Source organism: Idiotropiscis lumnitzeri, chromosome 16 (genome assembly GCF_059441095.1).
Source record: "Idiotropiscis lumnitzeri isolate Australia: NSW breed Sydney's pygmy pipehorse chromosome 16, RoL_Ilum_1.0, whole genome shotgun sequence".
Taxonomy (NCBI): Eukaryota; Metazoa; Chordata; class Actinopteri; order Syngnathiformes; family Syngnathidae; genus Idiotropiscis; species Idiotropiscis lumnitzeri.
The window spans coordinates 10940633-10960687 of NC_142406.1; the positions used below are offsets into that span (position 1 = coordinate 10940633).

At 42.6% G+C, this 20055-nt stretch overlaps 3 protein-coding genes across 7 annotated transcripts; 2 read left to right on the forward strand and 1 right to left on the reverse strand.

Annotated features, from left to right (window-relative positions):
- The first annotated feature begins 44 nt into the window (after window positions 1-44).
- On the forward strand, window positions 45-997 carry polr2k (RNA polymerase II, I and III subunit K). Its single transcript, XM_088319017.1, has 4 exons — window positions 45-148; window positions 355-422; window positions 714-806; window positions 896-997. The coding sequence occupies exons 2-4, from the start codon at window positions 362-364 to the stop codon at window positions 916-918; spliced, it is 177 nt and encodes a 58-aa protein (XP_088175143.1). The 5' UTR covers window positions 45-148; window positions 355-361; the 3' UTR covers window positions 919-997.
- spag1a (sperm associated antigen 1a) lies at window positions 936-5849 on the forward strand. 5 transcript variants are annotated; one of them, XM_088319015.1, is made up of 9 exons: window positions 936-1081; window positions 1727-2218; window positions 3166-3265; window positions 3343-3492; window positions 3571-3728; window positions 4107-4248; window positions 4730-4856; window positions 5054-5206; window positions 5298-5849. In XM_088319015.1, exons 2-8 carry the CDS (start codon window positions 1753-1755, stop codon window positions 5186-5188), a joined length of 1278 nt encoding a protein of 425 aa, XP_088175141.1. In that variant the 5' UTR covers window positions 936-1081; window positions 1727-1752; the 3' UTR covers window positions 5189-5206; window positions 5298-5849. The 5 variants fall into 5 exon arrangements, 3 of the variants coding, with proteins under 3 accessions (XP_088175141.1, XP_088175140.1, XP_088175142.1); XR_015846926.1 differs by lacking the exon at window positions 936-1081 and having other exon boundaries at window positions 1639-2218; window positions 4720-4856; XR_015846927.1 differs by lacking the exon at window positions 936-1081 and having other exon boundaries at window positions 1639-2218; window positions 4720-4856; window positions 5054-5192.
- Window positions 5850-7365: 1516 nt separating this feature from the next.
- Window positions 7366-19997, reverse strand: LOC148321408 (E3 ubiquitin-protein ligase RNF19A-like). Its single transcript, XM_088319018.1, has 10 exons — window positions 19860-19997; window positions 14169-14901; window positions 12378-12586; window positions 11961-12105; window positions 11630-11792; window positions 11430-11544; window positions 9949-10107; window positions 9617-9836; window positions 9249-9392; window positions 7366-8857 (listed from the first exon to the last, which is right to left on the reverse strand). Exons 2-10 carry the CDS (start codon window positions 14762-14764, stop codon window positions 8305-8307), a joined length of 2304 nt encoding a protein of 767 aa, XP_088175144.1. The 5' UTR covers window positions 14765-14901; window positions 19860-19997; the 3' UTR covers window positions 7366-8304.
- Between the last annotated feature and the right edge of the window lie 58 nt (window positions 19998-20055).

A 20055-nucleotide genomic window follows, 5' to 3' on the forward strand; every position in this document is an offset into this window, starting at 1 on the left:
AAATAAATAATCGGTAACTTTTGCTATCTTCCTGGCTGTGTCTTTCTGACCAATCACAACCCTTTTTTGTTTGTGACGCGTAACATTGGGCATGCGCATAGGAATCACTGCGCTCGGGGAGAAGGGAGCTAAACAGCTCATCTCGCTGGTAAAAACAATGATTATTCAAATTTAAATGATTGTTTGACTTTTATCATACTTTTACGTGCTTCAATTACACTTAATTTACGTGTTTGCCAATATTTCATGACCCCAAGGGCTAAATAATGTCGAATGCGACATTATGTTGTCGTTCTCATGTGTTAGCATATTGTTGTGTTAACTATGCTAACATGCGTCTTTTATATTTCAAAGACACAAAATGGAGCCCCAGCAGGATGTGCAACCACCAAGACAGCAGCCTATGTTTTATATCTGTGGAGGTAATTGTTCTTGTTGTTGACGTAACAGATATTGATTTTGTATTTGAGTTCATTACTGTGTGAATGCTCACACACAATGGTCAAATTGTACAGCTTTCCAAATTTACACAATGCAGTTTCCAAATTAATACATCTCTTTTTATAAGAATTATAACTTGTATTCTCCATTGCAACAATTCAAAATACTGCAACCATTTAAGTCTAGTGTCAGCTCTCCAGCATTCACGTGCATTTTTTTATTAAATAGAAATGATCATTATAGTTATTTTTTTTGTTTTTGTGTATTTGCAGAGTGCCACACTGAAAACGAAATAAAGGCCCGTGATCCAATCCGGTGCAGAGACTGCGGCTACAGGATCATGTACAAAAAGAGGACAAATAGATGTATCCTTATGGTGTCTGCATAAAAAAAAAAAGCGTCAATATGTATGTATGAGTTGTATCAGCGACTTTCCTTGACTGGTGATTCATAGTGGTTGTTTTTGATGCCCGATGAAGCGGATCATTTTTGTTTTCTTGTGTTTGACCTTGTGAATAAATGTGACAACTCAATGAGTGACCCACATTAAACTGCATTTCTTCTGTTTTCTGTTAGAACTTATATTTTCCATTAGTCCTGCAACATTGCATTTATGAACAATTAGGATATTTGTTCAATGGTAAGTATTTATAAATGTATATGTATTTACATAGTTGTATGTATTCTTTAAAAAATTAAATGTAAAGATTTAATAGCGTAATCAGTGTTCTTAACAGTGCACACTATAAATATGCTTGTTGATTTGATACAGTGATGTAGATATTTTGAATATTTCTTTGAAATATGTCATTGCAAAATTGGAGCGTGTTTTAATTTTTAAATTTATTAACAATACATATAAATAACATTCTGGGGGAAAAAAACGACAAAAAGACTTGTCTTCGTAAACTTTGTGTACGTCACTACTATTCCTTAGCTAATAAGTAAGGAACAAACCGAGAGGACCTAGATGCTCATTGCAACACTAGGTACACCTCCACAATTGAGCATGTTGTACATGCATCCATTTTATATATATATATATTTTTTTAAACCTTTTTTGATTTAGAAAATGATCAATTAAAAGAATTGACGAAGCAAAAAGAGATTTTTGCCTTTATTGTTCTTCTGCATTATGATATAGAATAATTAGATGGCTAAAAATTCCACAAAAACCTTGACATTAAAAAAATATTTTTCATTTAAATTTAAAAGATTTATTATGCAGTAATTATTTGTACCTTGACTTTAAATGTCTAAAATAAACATTTTTGTTTTTATCAAGGACGAACCCACAGAGTGGTGTCATGCATGCAGCACTGCACCGAGATTGCCCCTCCCCTCCACAATGTCACGTCATTGAGGGGGTGTAACCTAGTGGAAACCTCCCATCCAGAAGAAGCTGCTGCGGCTTTTTCCAGCTCGGAAGAGGAAGTGGAAGGACGCACTGCAGAAGGCGGTGCAGCCATGGGGAACGCACAGGAGAAGCCCCCCGGCAGCAGGGGGGGGGGATCCGGACCAGATCGGACCACTGCAGCAGCAGGGGGTTCCACGGAGAACGGGAGCAGATCCAAGGCGGTGGCCAATGGGAACGCCGAGGAGATCCTGGCCTCCCGGTGCCTTGCGGTGGATGAAAGTTATCTGGACGCCCCGGCTGGGGGTCTCCCCTCACACCTGGCCCGCCTCAAGAATGAGGGCAACTACCTCTTCAAGCACGGACAGTTTGGGGACGCCCTGGACAAGTACAGCCAAGCCATTGATGGATGTGCTCAAGCAGGTCAGTTGACAGATGCTCCAAATTCTCTTTGGTGTTTAATGAAGTTGGATTCTTTGAAGATTGAAAATGATGTGTCAAAAATATTCATTCATGTTCACGAAAAACTGTACAGTTAAAAGGCAAAATTGTGATGTTCACAAAACATGTTGAGGTCAATAAAGGCTGAATTTTTTTATTTTTCAGGTTCGCTAAAACTAAAGGTGCATAGATTAATTGACAACTAACGGGTTATCAAATTAATTGAAAATTAATTAGATATTTATTTAATTTAAAATTGGCCAAATGTTCTGAATTTTCAGCTTCACATTAGAAAATATTCTCAGATTTCTGTAGTCCTCCATGAAAGCAGACTGATTATCTGAGGAATAAATTGTCGCGCGTGTACGTGGAAAACCTGTAAATCAGGTTCGTTTGATTTTTATCATCTTTGTCTACAAATAAGACTACAGCGTTTGATTACAAAAAGCAGCACAGATCAAAGAGCAATAGTCTGATATTGATGCAATGTTCCCCCAATAAAATTTCATTTAGGACAAATTTTTCTTTATAAAACAAAAATTGTCATTAACGTTTAAAATAACACACTAGGTGCACTTTGAATATTACAAAAACCAATATGGTGGTTCATTTGAGACAACACAGTCTTTGATATGAATGTAAACCAGAAAGACTTAATGTTATATTGTTTGATATTTACAAAAATGTAATCACTGACTATTAAAGTTTTTGATGTTTTTAAAAAAAAACAGTACATTTGGATTACTGGACAAATATTTTTTATCTTTTTGAAATATGCAAATGAGATTCGCTGATCACTTAAGTGTTTTGGGTGCTTAGAGAAACATATTAGGTTGACTGAACTCCATACTGTTATTGAAGTTGACAAAAACTTGCACTTTCAGTGAAAACTGTAATAGTCAAAAACAACAAACTGTCCTATCTTGCAGGCATCAGTTACCCAGAGGACCTGTGCATTCTGTACTCCAACCGGGCCGCTTGTTACCTAAAGGACGGTAACAGCGCCGACTGCATCGAGGACTGCACCAAGTGCGTGCTTGCGTGTGTGTGGGAGTGTTGGGTAGGCGATCAACAGTGACCCGCAACGGTGTGTGTGATCCTCTCAGGGCCCTGCAGCTGCAGCCGTTCTACCTGAAGGCGCTGCTGCGCAGAGCCATGGCTTACGAGTCGCTGGAGCGCTACCGCAAGGCCTACGTGGATTACAAAACGGTCCTGCAGATGGACAGCGTGCAGGCGGCGCACGACAGCGTCCACAGGTCGGCACCCGCGGGAGATGACAAGAAATTCAATTCAATCAAATATTGACTCGTCATAATGTTTTTGCGTCCGTTCAGGATCACCGGGATGCTGATCGAGCAGGACGGGCCCGAGTGGCGGGAGAAGCTTCCGGAGATTCCCGCCGTGCCACTGGCCGTGCAGCGGGAACACCGCGTGAAACCCGCGAGCGTGCAGCAGGCACAAGCGAGGGCGGCCCGGGCCTTGATGGAGGAAGGTCCGAGCTTTGTGTGTGTGCGTGTTAAAACATTCAGACATTGTGTAAAATGCAGAGCATCAATAATGTAGAAGGGAAGGAGTCACATAGTGTTGTTGTAATGGAACAATCCAGGTCAGGTTTCCTCCTGCAGTGCGCCTGCCACATGACTCAGCTCCTCTTTGAGCACTACGCCATCTGATTATTATTATTCCTCGCTGCAGCCACCCACCCACACACCCAAAAAGGAAAGACAAAAAAAAATAAATCACACTGCCTGTAAAATCTGTGATTCTTTTAAGTTTACAAAAAGGCTTGTAAGACCACTAAGTTGAGTTTGATACAACTAACAAACTACAAAATTTTGTCTACAGTGGACATCATCTTTTTATTTTTCAGCCAGGCGAAAAGAGTCCCGCTTGAGCGCGTTGAAACAAGAAGGCAACGAGCTGGTGAAGAAGGCTCACTTTCAGGACGCTCTACACAAGTACAGCCAATGCATCGCCTTAAAACCGGACGACTGTGCCCTCTACACCAACAGGTACGACTTAAGATGAAAGACACAACATTAATTAAAATAAAAAGTGATATTAAATAAAATTCATAATGTCAGCCAAAACCTATAATTATACAAATACATTGCCTTAGAGGACATGCAGTTTCAAGTTACCTGAAATTTTAATTAGTTCCCTGAAGTTAAGTTTTATATTGATCTTATTGGACGTCACATTTTTTTTTTAAAGACCAATGCATTTAATCAGCCCGGATAATTATAATCAGTCTCTCTCCCTGTAAAAATACATAACATGTAATTATATTTATAAATGAAATGAGAAAATACCAAAAAGTCAGAAATGCTTGACTTCACATTGAACCAAATGTATCCAGGCCAAAATGAAAATAAATTACACAACATGACATCAATAAAAAAAAAAAAATAATAATGCATCTCACCACAAAAAAGAAAATACGAATGAAATAATGTGGAAACGTGCCACACATTTACTGTAAGCTTCCCACAGAGCCATCTGCCTGCTGAAGCTGAACCGCTTCCAGGAGGCCAAGCAGGACTGCGACTCGGCCCTGCGCCTGGAGCCCGCCAACAAGAAAGCTTTCTACAGACGAGCGCTGGCCCACAAGGGTCTGCAGGTGCCTCTGATAGCTGTGTAAAATACTGAAAACCGACAAGATGCATCCAAACTGATGTTAAATAAACTGTATTTCGGTAGTAAATTATTCAACACAGACAAACCAGCTTCACATGAGACTCATCAACACTAGCCAAAACATGAATTAATAAATGTGGGCTCTTACCCGATCTCCACTTGTCCCCGCGTACCTTCCAGGACTACCTGTTGGCCAGCGGTGACCTGCAGGAGGTCCTCCAGCTGGACCCTAACGTCAGAGAGGCCGAGCAGGAGCTACTGGAGGTCACCGCCCTGCTGAGACAGAGCCTCATGGACGACAACGCGCACACGTAGAGCTGTATGACGCAGAAAGTAACCTCTGCCAAGGCTTAATTTTTGTTTTTTTACACTACCTGCTAACCTTTGTATACGCCGTTTCCTTGCTGTCACACTTTTTCCCCAGATGTGATGGTGAGATTCCGTCGTTTCTCCACGCAGACGTTGACAGTGAAAACCTCTACTGCTGCCGTGACTAAACTTGAGAGGAAAGCCGAGTGTTGTCGACACAAGGTGGAGTGGAAACTTGAAAATGTTTTGAGTGTGCCTTAGTGAGATTTACACCACTGTTGTAATGACGCAATATGCCAAGTTTGACTGCAATTTAGTTTGGAGCAACTCTGTGCAGTGGAACCTCCCAAGTGGAATTTTCTGGATTAATATACCTCAAATGTGAAACGAAAAGTCAAGTTTCATCTTGAAGCTTATTGATTCACTTGTCATCGTATCACGTGTTCCACTTCGGAGGCTCCACCGTAAATGGCATGTTTGCAATGCAGTTTTATTCTGTTAATTGTGGTCTAACTTTTGAAAATGTACATTGTATTGAATATCGGATTTTATGAGGGAGCAACAACCTATTATATTTGTCAGTATTGACATTGCACATCAATGTGTTGCATGTACTTTTTGTAAATAGCACAACTTTACAAAATTAAAAAAAAAGCTACACGACAGACTTCATTTGAGAAATTTTATTCTTTTAAAGATATGCATTTGAATGCACATTACAAAGCCGGTAATTAGTAAATATATGCCCCCGCCCACCCCCAGAATGAAAAAAAGATATACTGTAAATAAACATGTCACTCTTCTGTTAGCATTCAGAGAGTTAAGGTATTTTTTAATGACAATGAAGAGGAAAAACCTTGGAAGTTTTCCCCAAAAGGCACTGAGGGACAAACACATTGTATCTGCAGTCATCATATTTGTGAGAAAAAGAGGGCTAAAATTGGGACAAAGTATAAAATGGGAATCATTCAAGGGAGAATCCAACTTAAAAGTATTTTGTTGCGCGACCGCTACACAGCTTGACTCAAAATCTCAACCATTCAAGGGAGAATCCAACTTAAAAGTATTTTGTTGCACGACCGCTACACAGCTTGACTCAAAATCTCAACCATTCAAGGGAGAATCCAACTTAAAAGGATTTTGTTGCGCAACCGCTACACAGCTTGACTCAAAATCTCAACCATTCAAGGGAGAATCCAACTTAAAAGGATTTTGTTGCACAACCGCTACACAGCTTGACTCAAAATCTCAACCATTCAAGGGAGAATCCAACTTAAAAGGATTTTGTTGCGCGACCGCTACACAGCTTGACTCAAAATCTCAACCATTCAAGGGAGAATCCAACTTAAAAGGATTTTGCTCAAAATCTCAACCATTCAAGGGAGAATCCAACTTAAAAGGATTTTGTTGCGCAACCGCTACACAGCTTGACTCAAAATCTCAACCATTCAAGGGAGAATCCAACTTAAAAGGATTTTGTTGCACAACCGCTACACAGCTTGACTCAAAATCTCAACCATTCAAGGGAGAATCCAACTTAAAAGGATTTTGTTGCGCAACCGCTACACAGCTTGACTCAAAATCTCAACCATTCAAGGGAGAATCCAACTTAAAAGGATTTTGCTCAAAATCTCAACCATTCAAGGGAGAATCCAACTTAAAAGGATTTTGTTGCGCAACCGCTACACAGCTTGACTCAAAATCTCAACCATTCAAGGGAGAATCCAACTTAAAAGGATTTTGTTGCGCAACCGCTACACAGCTTGACTCAAAATCTCAACCATTCAAGGGAGAATCCAACTTAAAAGGATCTTGTTGCGCGACCGCTACACAGCTTGACTCAAAATCTCAACCATTCAAGGGAGAATCCAACTTAAAAGGATTTTGTTGCGCAACCGCTACACAGCTTGACTCAAAATCTCAACCATTCAAGGGAGAATCCAACTTAAAAGGATCTTGTTGCGCGACCGCTACACAGCTTGACTCAAAATCTCAACCATTCAAGGGAGAATCCAACTTAAAAGGATTTTGTTGCACAACCGCTACACAGCTTGACTCAAAATCTCAACCATTCAAGGGAGAATCCAACTTAAAAGGATTTTGTTGCGCAACCGCTACACAGCTTGACTCAAAATCTCAACCATTCAAGGGAGAATCCAACTTAAAAGGATTTTGCTCAAAATCTCAACCATTCAAGGGAGAATCCAACTTAAAAGGATTTTGTTGCGCAACCGCTACACAGCTTGACTCAAAATCTCAACCATTCAAGGGAGAATCCAACTTAAAAGGATTTTGTTGCGCAACCGCTACACAGCTTGACTCAAAATCTCAACCATTCAAGGGAGAATCCAACTTAAAAGGATCTTGTTGCGCGACCGCTACACAGCTTGACTCAAAATCTCAACCATTCAAGGGAGAATCCAACTTAAAAGGATTTTGTTGCGCAACCGCTACACAGCTTGACTCAAAATCTCAACCATTCAAGGGAGAATCCAACTTAAAAGGATCTTGTTGCGCGACCGCTACACAGCTTGACTCAAAATCTCAACCATTCAAGGGAGAATCCAACTTAAAAGGATTTTGTTGCACAACCGCTACACAGCTTGACTCAAAATCTCAACTTTGGTGAAAGGAGAAGCAACTAAATGCTTTTGTTTAGTGACATTTTTTTGTTTTGTTTTGTTTTTGCATAGCTTCCATGTGGAGTTTGTCAAATATTTTGTCATTTAAATTAATGTAAACTAAAAGAAAAAAAAAAGACCCGATACAGGGTTGCAACATTAAAAAAAACAAAAAAAAACTTTCCAAAATTGGAAAATATGCAACAATAAAGCACATTTGCACATACAATAATAAATGTTATAACAAAAAGGATGTAAATGATGTATAACTGTGCTAGGAAATGGTCCCTCTCAGAATGAGTGGCACAGTGGTGGACATTTTATTTTTCTCCTTTTTCATCTCCACCTTTGCTTTTAAAGAGCGAGCACGCGTACATTCAAGTTGACCTTCGGATTACCATTTTGACTCCTCCCGCCCTTCGCCATCAACGCCGACATTCCACTTCCTGTTTACCATAACGCGATTTAAGACAGATGGTTCGTGAGGAGCGAGTTTTGTGTTTAGATGTCTGTTGTGGTGCAGACACGATTGTCGGTAGGGGCGGCGTCTTCGGCGATATACAGAACCTCGCTGGGCAAAGACGTGGGGCGGTGGCTGAAGGCGGCGGCGTGGCTCCGCTGAAGCGGCAGCTGCTCCAGGCGGTCGTGCTCCACCTCGGGCAGCGGCGTGACGGCCGGCGCGTCGCTCGTCTCCACCGCCCTGAGCGCGTCCACTTCGCTGAGCTCGGCCGACAGGCGGCTGGAGTGCGAGTCGGCCACCGACGGAAGGCTGCCGCTTAGCGACGGTGAGTCCAGCTCTGACGAGATGGTGCTGCGGCGCTCGGCGTCTCCGTGTGTGTGGTTGACTTTGGACTCCGCTTTGCCTCCGCCGCGTTTCCACAGTTTCCCTTTGCTCTTCTTGCCCCCTGACAAGGACGACGACGCCTCCTTGGGGTGGCCGCTGCCCGCCCCTTTGCTGCTGCAGCTGGCTTCATCCAGGCTGCTGCTGGCGCTGCAGTGTCGCACCTTCTCCTCTTTGGACTCTACGTCTGCTTGCACCTCAAGACTGTTGTCTCTGCACAGGATGCATACACACGCAACTTACTCTCAACCATATATCTAGGGCGGACTAATGTCATGTCAATGTTTTTCCCGGCCCATCCCATCCATAGTATGGAAATAGTTGAGAATATAGCCGCCTCCTTCGTAGATTTTTTTAAATCCAGTTATAACTGAATTATGCCACTACTGGCCACTAGATGGTGTCACACTATAAACAGGAAGCGTTGTAATGTTTTGTCAAACTCCCATCCTGCTTTTTATTACTACAGAGCTATGAGTTCATTATGTATGTATGTAAATTATGCACATCTTTAGGCAAGGTATTTTAGATTTTTTCCCCTCGCAATATGTCACCCTTATAGGTGACAAAACAAAAGAGGTGAGGATGCTTTTGCCCGGCTGACCTTTCCAGAGGCATGTAGGCACTGAGGATGGAGCCTGCCATCGCCTTGGTGCTGGCGTTGTCGCTCATGGTGCCGAGGCTGACGGTGGCCGACTCTCCGCTCAGGCTGCAGCGCTCCTTCTGGACGTCTGCCTGCACCTCCATCCTGGAAAATACACATTGTGGATGGTATTAAATCACGTACTGTACTAAGGGGCTATCTAGAATTTTAGTGGCAATACTAGCCTCACTTTATCAACTTTGAAACACAGGTTAAGTTCACCTGTAGACATTCTAGGGCATTTTAGGTTTGTCCTGAAATGTCACCCAATATCCTAGATTTGTGATAAATATTTGACATGTGGCTGACACTTTCTGTTTTTCCCCTACCTGTTATAGCAGCTGCCTGATAGGCTGCCGGTGATGCTGGTGCCAGCGAGGGCGGTGGTGCTGGCGTTGTCGCTCATGTTATCCCGCTGGGCCGAGCCGACGCCGCAGCGCTCCATGTGGCTGCCGCTCACGCTGAGGCTCAGACCTGTCAGGCCGCCCACGCTGGCACCGTCTCCCAGGCTGCCGTTGTTCAGTCTCGTCTCGGCCACCGATGTCGTGTCTGGGAGGACCAACAGGTATTTCATTCAGGGAATTTGTTTGGAATGCCACCTCCACAGGATCATCTTTTAATACTGCACAAGAGACTTGTTCACAAAATGCTTAGAAGTCACCTGTAGCTGCTGCCCCGCCACCCATGTTGTCGTTCTCGTCGTCAAACTCGATTCGCACGCCTTTGCCGTTGCCCGCTGACACGCCGCAGCCGCCACTCCGGCAAAGCGAGATGGGCACCACGCCATAGACATATGCCAGCATGATGGGCACGCCGATGCCTGGAAGCAAATTATTGACATCAGAGAGGAATTCATAACTTTTTTTTAACTAATTTCAAGTATTTTTTTGGAAATGGTTGGATAAAAATATTGGCCAGCTCTAGTTTGTTCATTTAGCTGTGAAAGTTAAAAAATAACTATAACCAGCAGATGGCAGAATTGGATCTCTTTTGGATGAGCTCACCCTCGTGTCAAGGATTGTTCCAATAGTTGAGGCATCATTAGGGCTGAGTTGTTTTTTTTAAACTATTATTCGATTTTAATAAATGTTCCTTTTCATAGCCAGATATCGAGTCATAACACCATGAATCGATTTATAACCCACAAAAAAACGTCTGAGTGGAAAACGTGTATACAACTAAGAAGTAATACCTCAATTTTGCCACAGGGTGGCGCTTGTCTTTAAAACTTGGTCATGGAGACACGTCTGGTGAGCATCGTAATTAAACGAGGCAAACTCTCGAAAATAATTTAAAACATGATAAACTCACTCATATCAATATCTAAAGATTTGCTTGCTTTTTAAGACAACGAAGTGTCACCGTATAATGACGTGAGTAGCTGCATTCAACCAAATGAGCCCTCGTGTTGCGCTCCGTTAAGCAAGACCGCTGCTTGCCAAGACGCTAGGCCTAAATAACGTGACCTAATATTTATATATTTTTTGCCAAATTAAGTCTTGTGTTTAAAACCAATCGTAGTTTTATAAGTTGCAAGCCATTCTGATATGTTGCGTCATATTTTATTATGATAAATGAGTAGAAAGGATGCTAATTGGCTATTAGCATGAGGCTAATGTTACTCACGAGGAGCTAACCGCAAAGTCCGTTTTTGGGTGCTAATTGTTAAGCTAGTTTAGCTAAAGTGCTATTGATGCTAATTTATTAATTTTTTATTATATAACATCTATTAAAAAATACACATTCCATTCAAAGTGATTATGCTACACTAAAGTATTTTTTTGCAGATTTACCAAATCAATTCGTAATGATCTATATATATAGTTATAATGTCTGTGTGAGTTATACTGTACATAATAGATATACTTTAAGTAATGGAAAAAATACTTTGAGTAAAAGTAAATTGAGTAAAAAATAAATTTGATTTTCTATTGGTTACTAAAAAAGAATCCAATAAGGAAGATTTTTTTCATGATAAAAGAAGAGAGTCTCATTCATTTTGGTAGTCTTTTTCATTAAACACAATTATCTGTGAGTGTTGAAAGATCAGTCAGAGGTTCTTATTTTTTTTAAATGGCTGGCATTGAAAGAGTCAGTCTTTGTTCAGGGGTGGTAAGCGAAAGGAAGAATTTAGTTTCTTACCAACAGTCACAGCTGCTACTGCGGGTGACACGATGACAGACAGCGTCACGCCGCCCGCAATTACCAAGTTCCTCTTGTGCTTGGAGACGTCTTTCCCCTCGTAGCGATTATGGATCTGATGAAGGGGGCAAAAAAATTCACAGATTTGCTCTTTTTCTTCCCCAGCGCTAAACATGGCAGGGTATGATCAGAGGCCTCACCTTCCTGCCCACATAAACCGGAATGCCGATGATCATGGCAGGGAAGGCGATGCCGGCAATGAGGGCGATGCCCACGGGCGCCCCCACTAAGGTGCCCAGCTGCCAGAGGATTTTCTTCTTTCTGCTCCAGGGCTTCTTCCCCCAGAAGGTACAACCAGATGGACTGTGGGGGTGGCGGAAAATGTAGTATATTTTGAAATCATTGTTTGACGTATATTTACAGTTAAAGCTATTAATATATGCAAAGCTCAGTCCCTGCATCTGCAGCAGGACGGCACGTGTGTGACTACACTTCTTTCATGTGCCTGCGAGGATTGTTTAAGCAGCTTACCTGAGATAGTGCAGGTCAGAGATCTCCTTCATGCAGAGCCAGCAGAACTCGCAGCCACAGACGGCGCACGTCATGTGATTGCAGCTGCCGTCGTTCATCTTGATGATGCAGGCCGCGCAGCGCGGGCATGGCTTGATGTCGTCGCCTAGGAGACCCCAAGGGGCATCGTCAGCACGCGGATAAAAGCTGTTGTACTGTGTGCGCGATGGCAATTTCACGTTGATTAATTTCTCAGCCGTAATAACTGCCCTGTGCAACAAGTTTCTCTACCATCACTTGACCAGTGAGGAAGGGAAAACGTGGTGTGTAAAGTGCTGTAATTAATCCCTCGGGCATCGTGACATGGGAATACATAGGGACTACTTTATTGTGATAAATGTCGTAATATGTCTCCTTTAATACGAGTCTTTTCATTACCTGCAGCACCACTTTCCTGGCTGTAACTGAGCGAGGAGGAGCGGAAACTACGCAGGCGGAAGTGCTGTGCCCGCTGCTGCCGCGCCGTGTCGCACGTCTGGTTGGGGTGCCACAGCTGCTTGCAGTGGTAGCAGAACTCCGTGCCGCAACCCTCACGGCCGCACGTGATCTTCGGGCAGCTGGCGCAGCCAAATGCGATGACAGCGTAACTGGGGGTAAGTGGGGAGGGAAACGTGTGAGTGAAAGTTGCTGACAGGGAACGTGGAGATGCAGTTTATAAGGATGACACTAGAGGGCGCTTGGAGAAAAGGAATGACAAACTTTTCACAAAGGATGACTAACCCTAAAATGTAAATTTCCTGCGAAACTATTACATTATTTTTTTTTTTCCTTTTAGTTCTAAAATTGACAACTTTTTGGTTACAGAAAATTTAGTTTAAGCAAAACTAAACCCCCACGAAATTAGCTTCATGGCAAAATGTAAATTTTCATGTCATATTAAAAAAACTCAGATTACTTTTATTCCTTGTAAAAGTGTCTTTTTTAGTGACAACATTCAAGTAAAATTATACAGCTCATGTAAAGTTTGAGGACTATTTTGTTTCATAAAGTGATGAATCTTTTCCCCTTAAAATGATTGCCTGGTTACCAAAGGTACACAGGTTAAAAGAAAATCTAACGGGTATATTATCATAAGTATAGTAATGATGGAGACAGCCACAGACCGTCTCTGTTTGGAAGCTCATAAAAAAGCAAAGGCTCAGTGTGAAGTGTCAACATGGCAGTCTGCAAGCAGCTTCAACCCAGACGTAGCTACTCTCGCCCTTTTATAAATATACAGTAAATGAGAGCTGCTGCGATAATGACCAAAAAAAACAAAAAAAACAAAGGCACTTAACGAGTGCTGAAACAAGCACGTCAAAGAGGCATTCTTGCCAACAGCTGGGCTTTGACTCAACAAAAGGCGAGGGCCCGTCAACCAATCGGGGCTGAGCTGACGAAAGCAGGGAACGTCAAGACCGTGGAGCGGGTGATCTCATAACGACGTGATGGCACCCTGCGGTCAATCATATGCTGGGCTTAATTCCAAATCCAACAGTTCCGTCTCCCCTGAGAGCAAACTGTGGACTCTGTGCCTGATGCAAACAAACAAGACCCTGACCTGACCCTCGGGCAAACGTCATTGTGGAAGATGGTGACGGACAAACATCCGCCATTTGAGCAAACGTTTGGTTGTGACTTATTGGAAAAAGAACATGGACCGCCCAGCTTGGCGTTGTAATAAATGTTTTATCTGTTTTGGAACAGCATTTGGCCCGTTACTCACCCATTAGAAGCTCGACAGACGATAGTGCTATTTATGTTTCAAAGGTATCGTCGTGGAAACGACAAAGTCTTGATGTGTCTTGAAGTCGATGCTCACAATAGCACATATGACCATACAAAATCCATCCATTCATTATCCATGCCGCTTATCGTCCATCCATTATTAATAGCGCGTGGCCTCTTCCTCATTTGGATCACCTATCAATCACATGCTTGTTCCCATATGGACGTATGCATATTTAAATGATCTGGTGGAATAATTCATGACAAATTAATTTCTTAGGGCTCACTGACCCCTATAGTGTCAGAGGTGCCGCAAAAAGAGTGATAAGGTTAACACCTGACACTCCAAGCCCACGCTGACACAGCTGTGAGGACGTACTACTGTTGCAACTCCGATGTGCCAATTTCTCAGGAAAACAAAAAGTGTTAAGGTGTTAAAGGGGATGTCAGTCAAAATCTTACCCGCAGTCTGGAGCGGGGCACCAGCGGCAGTCGGGCTCGGCCACCAGCCACCTGCGAAGCATGAATTCCTCGTACTTCTCCATGAGGGCGCGGTCGGCGAGGATCATGGCAATGTCATGCGGGTTGAAGCGCTCTGAGCACTCAGGGCAGCAGATGTTGACGCGCGACTCGGAGATCTCAATGCGCAGGTACTGCCGCAGGCAGTCGGCGCATGAGCGGTGGTGGCACGTCATGATCTCGGGGAAGCGGTCACGCGTGTGCCGCAGCAGGCACAGCGGGCACTCCAGTAGTTCCGAGGACCCCACCGACGAGGACGTTGATGCTGCCCCCTGCACGGAGTGCGCCGACGTCCTGTCGGCCAAAGCCTCTGGCGGGACGCTGTCCACGCTGACAAGGCCGGGTGGATCCAGCGCCGCTCTCGACTTGCGTTTGGCGTCGCGGTCGGACCGCCGCCGTCGGCCGAAAAGCGCCTGTAGGGACAGGCGGCGTTTCTTGGGGGTCTTCCTGACAGAGGGCAGGCTGACAGAGGAGGCGGCTGAGTTGAGTTCACGCTCCGAGCCGGTGCTCCCATGATGTTGTTGGTGCAGGATGCTCATCCCAACCAGAGATCACCACATTGGGGGTGGGGTGTTTGTAATGGATGGGAGGGGTGGGGGAGACGGGATGTTAGGGAAACTTGGGTCTCATGTAAACAAAGACATTATGGCTGGGAAGGGGTGTATGTTGGAAAAACCTGAGGGGGGGAGAGAAAAACATCATGAGGCATAATAATGAAACAAACTATTTAGGTCAAGGATGGGCAACTTAAATACTAGAGAGGGCAACAATTTTTTAATCAGTACTAGTGCGGGCCTCACGAAGGACCACACACTTGACTAACCAGATGTTTGACAAAAATGCTATTTTAAATAGATTATAAAATAAAAAATAATAATATATGAAATAAACATATAATATAGGGCAGTACAAGACCCAGCATAAGCGTGACTAGGACGCCTGCCATCTAGTGGTGATTGGTGATATTACGATTTCAAAGTACAGTCAGTCAATCCTATAACATAACTGGCATGGGTTAAAGAGTTTTACTTCATTTGCTGAAATAATAGAGTGGTTAACTTCGCCTTTATACATGATTAGTTACGAATGCTGCTAATTAGTTTAATGGACATCACATTGTTTAATTACAACAATCAGATTATGATAAACAAAATTAAATTGTGATGATTGTCAAGTCAATGCTCTGGAAAGAAAAAAAATAATAAAAAAGGTTGTTTGCTCGTGAGTCATTAACCAACAGAAATTGTGTTTCGCAAAGTCATTCATATGGAAACGGACATTGTTTCGGAAACAAACAAGAGTGAAAACAATGTTTCAGCAGCGCTCAATCACATTGTAGCGCAGCTGGAAAAGCCTGCTGAGAAAAAGAGCGAGTGAGAGGGACTTTCCGCTTGAGCGTAGTCACTGTTTGAGGGAGAAAAAAAAATCTGTGTGTGTTTCTACATGCATACAGTCAAGGTTTGTGGCTCATGCATTATCAGTGCACACACACACACACACTGGGCTGATGTCCCAGTTCCTGAAAACAGGCCCTTGGGGGCAGGAAGTCCACTGCGGAGGCACAAACGGCTCCCAACCAATCGCTGACGATTAGTCATGTCTATATTGAAAACAATTTCATATGGCCAAAAGTCAGCGATTATGGAACGTTTTGGCCAGGAACCTGGGGAAAATGCTAAACAAAACCCGGGGTAGTAAAATTTTAACAGGCGACAATTAATTTTGCCAAAACAGACAATGGAACAGTCCTGCGTTGACTTTTTCTTTTTTTTACTAATTTTAATATCGCCCTTTATTAAAAATGTATTGTAATAATTGCTATTATATGACTCTTCTCACTGCTTCCTGGTGTCTGCGGCCAAAGCAAACAGAGGCGCGGTAACCCAAATACCAGCCGTGACTGTACTTTAACACTAAACACACACAAGAGGCTCCGTCGCTAAGCCTTGTGTTTCGTTTAAGTGTGATTACGCCGTCCGTGCACGTCATTTTACTCATAAAATGTGTAATGAAGTGAAACGAGGTCGTGGTCTCCTCGTGGATCGGACTTCGCGAGTGGGACGCAAAGTGGACGGCAGTAACCTTTACTGTTGCCAAGAAAATGGCAAAAATTGTTAGTTGAAATTGAACAGGAAGTCGGCCATTTTGAAGACTGTGATTGCCCGCCTCCTTCCCAATATTACGATTACGATTAAACATTAGATTTTTTTTTCTAAATATATTGTCAATAAACAAACAATATCCGATTTATTCTAGAGAAATATTTTGGTTTGATTTTGCTAAAAAAAAATTAACAGTGAATTCAAATCGAAGACAAATAGAGGTAACTGACTTGCAGTCTTTTAAGCATTCACTCTTGACAGCTCCTCAAATCCGATCAAACAAGTAGTCAGAAAAACCAGATTAAAAAAACAATGACAACAAATTGGGAGCTTTATCACTTCAATTTTTTAGATGTAAACACGGGGAGTGCACTTCTTAAGATCTGAATTTATCTGTACTTTTACCTGACTATCAGTAGTTCTATTTAAATACAGAAAGTTCTTAACTTTTGTCACCTCTGAAAACATTCTGTTGTGCCGGACATTTTGCACAACTTCCCTGCCTGCTTTTATCCCACCAAATGCCAAAACTATTTTCCGAAGCGATGCCAGTGTTTACGAGCGACGTCCTGGAATCTTGTCGAGGGTTCAGCCGGTTCTTAATCTCAACCAAACCTCAGCGGGGGATGACGTAATCTTCCTGCCATTTTGCCACGTTCGTCTTCAAAGTAACCCCTCGCACAATGACAATCTGGGAATGGGGAGATTCCGAGTGGACATCACGTACGCTGGCGTCCGCTGACATTCCAGTCAAAGGGCAGACTTCCTGAGAGCGACAATGCAGTACTGCACCGAGCCTCAGCGGCGACGTCGCTTTTTATAACCGCGTTGTAGTACTGTAATTGTTTTAGCTTCCCCGCGGGCGACAAAGTAGCAACCGGGCCTTCCCGCGCTGTCATTTCACACCGAGGGAAGAAAGCTATTGTTAGCCGGTGCGGTGCTGGTCGGGTGAAGGCTGCATCGCTATTTCGAGCTCTGTCAGCCAAAATATGACAAGCTTGGCACAGGCGAGATGAGAGGGGCACTGAGATGCATGATTCTTGTGTTGACATTTAGGGGAAAAAAAAAAAAACAGATGACCAGTTGTGCCTCCCCCTACTTGTCAAGGCTTTATTTTTCAAGACAGACTATTTGCTACATTAAGGAATGCAAGTTCTGCCTAGCAGTAGAAAAAAAATGACCTTTATCATCCCCCGAAAGCATTCTTAACATCTTTTAAGGATTCCTCCACATGCAGTTGTTCCGACACAATATTACTTCGACTCATGCGAATGATCACGTGACTTCTTTTAATTCAGGGCGGCTTCGTTTGCTTGAGGAACAAGAATGCGGCCGTAAAAAAGACGCCCGGTGGAGGAATAAGGTCATCAAGCGGCCGTAAAAACGATACAAACTCGGTCACTATCGCTGTCGTTGTCTTCGTCAAAGGTACCATAACATCATTTGAATTGTTCTCGTGGAAGCAATTTCACACCACCTCTGTTTGAGTGCGAGAAGAGGATTCATTAATAAGGGCGACCAATAAAAAAAAAAAGTCTCAAAGTAAATAAGGGAGGAACTGTGCCCCGCAATTGACGCGTTATCTTTACAATGCTGATAGGCCATCATAAAATATTTGTCGAACGGCCTTCATTTTGACTCTGTTATGGTTATAAAGTGTCAACACAAGATCCCAATTTAAAAAAAGAAACATTTTGGTTGATATTGAACACATTTTAGTGATTAAAAAAAAAGTACTTTTTAAATTGGGAAATGCAGCATGGTTGGCTTGTTGCGCAAGCCTAGAATTAAAAAAAAAAAAAGTTGTGACAAAAAAATAAAATAAAGGTTTTGCAATGGTGGCCATGTTAGAATTACACCAAATGTGTAACAACAGATATTATAGAACATCACGAATTCATTCGAGAGTCCAATTACCTTTTTTTTTCCCATTTGCTTTATATTTATGTAGATTTTTTTAAATAGGTTAGCATCGGTTAGTGATTAACAAATTTGAAAGCTGCTGTTGAAACAAAAATCCACCGTGAACTGCTTGTACCAGATGTAAATCTGTCTCGACTGTGTTAGTACATTCTTTACATAGCACGACAAATTCTTGTATTCTCTTGTATCAAATGTGTGCAAATTCTGTTACGGCGTGGCCTACGGTTGCAGTCGAGCTCCTTTTTTTTTTCGACAATTATATGACGTACACAGATCATTAATGGGCTGTTTAGGGGAAACAAAACAGGCTCATCAGCCATGACAACGAGGCCTCTTAAAAGGCGCCTTTGAAATATCATTTTATCCAAAACATTGATTTACACTAAATTGTAGATTATGCAACATTTCTTTTTTAAACACTAAAAATAGTGTCTGATAGCGTGTGTCAGTGGAAAAGAAAATTACTTAATTGTTTGGCATAAACAATGAGAAAGGAACAATAATCGGATTACGTATTTGTTTTCAATCCTGCACACACTGAGACAAAAATGGGTGAGTTTTAATGATCATCTATGCACAAGGTCCTGTTTGTCCTGTTCTTGACTGCATAAAGATGTCGCACAATGCTGACATCGACATGTTAAGAGTGCAAAATTATCGTAAAAACATTGCCTGTGGAATAAGTCCACATATGACCACTTAATGGTTCGACTGATTGTATTTTTTTTTTTTGCTTTTGCTAAGTACAACAAATCTGGGATTTCTCTTGCATGAAGTGCAAGTCAACTTCTTTGTAGCGTGGCTTTCAGTACCGGTTGAGTAGGTTTTTGACAATAACCGCATTACTCAATATTGCTATAATCATGTGATGTAAACAACAAGAAAATGAAAGCGGTGAGGGTGAACAATAAACAAAAAACGGTCTTTGGGACTTGCAAGCGTCACAGAAGCAACGAGCACCAATTTGAACTGAAACATTCTAACACGAATTATTTGAAACACTAAAAATAGCATCAATCGGGGTAGTTAAACAAGACTAACTACTTGTTAAAATCTCCGCGATTGGTTGATTGTCTATTACGCCTTAGCTACGAAACTATGCACCATGACACTAAAAATTACGACTTTTGACGATAATCGACGTGCAAAATTTCCCTTTCGAGTTGGTCGTAGTGGCAGAAAAATGACGAGCGCTGACAGTAACGACGCTTAATCGTGGAAGGGGGATATTTTCTCAGAACGCACAACAGAAAATGCCTTGCTATTTTGCGTCGGCTAACCGCGATTAGCCTGCTAGCTCTCCTTTAGCCGATCCGTTAGCGACCAACTTTCAGAACCGTCCAAAAAGGGAGTTACCACCGATCTGGTTTTAAACTAATTTTCCACACGCACTGCGGCTAGCTGCTTCATCACGAAACATTTGACGTCCATCGGGCCTTAACGAAACTTTAAACGGAAGCGACTGATCGCGCTTAACCTCAAAAGGGAGAACTGTTTACATGCTAACCGACTAGCTCCGTCGTCGCCTCGAAACATGAAGGAAGTTGCAGCTCGTGAGGCGATTAAAAAAATGATCCCGAAGTTCCAGGTCTTTTTTGGACAAACTTACTTTGTTGGTGGATTTCTTGATCTGGGAGCTGACAATGCACCGCCGCGTGTTGATCGTTTGAAGAGGAGGGAAAAAAGTTGGCTTTGCTGCGGACGACTAGGGTAGTGTACGTCCCCTGGGTGTGGAAGTCAGTCATCAAGCTCCACTATTCTGTTTTTTGAAAGCACTGGCATCCGGTTAAAATGTTGCATTTCAT

Coding starts and splice junctions, on each gene's coding strand:
- polr2k (XM_088319017.1), top strand. CDS start 362: ATGGAGCCCCAGCAGGATGTGCAACCACCAAGACAGCAGCCTATGTTT. Junction 423..713: donor TATGTTTTATATCTGTGGAG/GTAATTGTTCTT, acceptor GTGTATTTGCAG/AGTGCCACACTGAAAACGAA. Junction 807..895: donor CAAAAAGAGGACAAATAGAT/GTATCCTTATGG, acceptor GGTGATTCATAG/TGGTTGTTTTTGATGCCCGA.
- spag1a (XM_088319015.1), top strand. CDS start 1,753: ATGCAGCACTGCACCGAGATTGCCCCTCCCCTCCACAATGTCACGTCA. Junction 3,266..3,342: donor TGCATCGAGGACTGCACCAA/GTGCGTGCTTGC, acceptor TGATCCTCTCAG/GGCCCTGCAGCTGCAGCCGT. Junction 3,493..3,570: donor GCGCACGACAGCGTCCACAG/GTCGGCACCCGC, acceptor GCGTCCGTTCAG/GATCACCGGGATGCTGATCG.
- LOC148321408 (XM_088319018.1), bottom strand. CDS start 14,764: ATGAGCATCCTGCACCAACAACATCATGGGAGCACCGGCTCGGAGCGT. Junction 12,587..14,168: donor TGCCCCGCTCCAGACTGCGG/GTAAGATTTTGA, acceptor ACTTACCCCCAG/TTACGCTGTCATCGCATTTG. Junction 9,393..9,616: donor TCAGGCAGCTGCTATAACAG/GTAGGGGAAAAA, acceptor TGTATTTTCCAG/GATGGAGGTGCAGGCAGACG.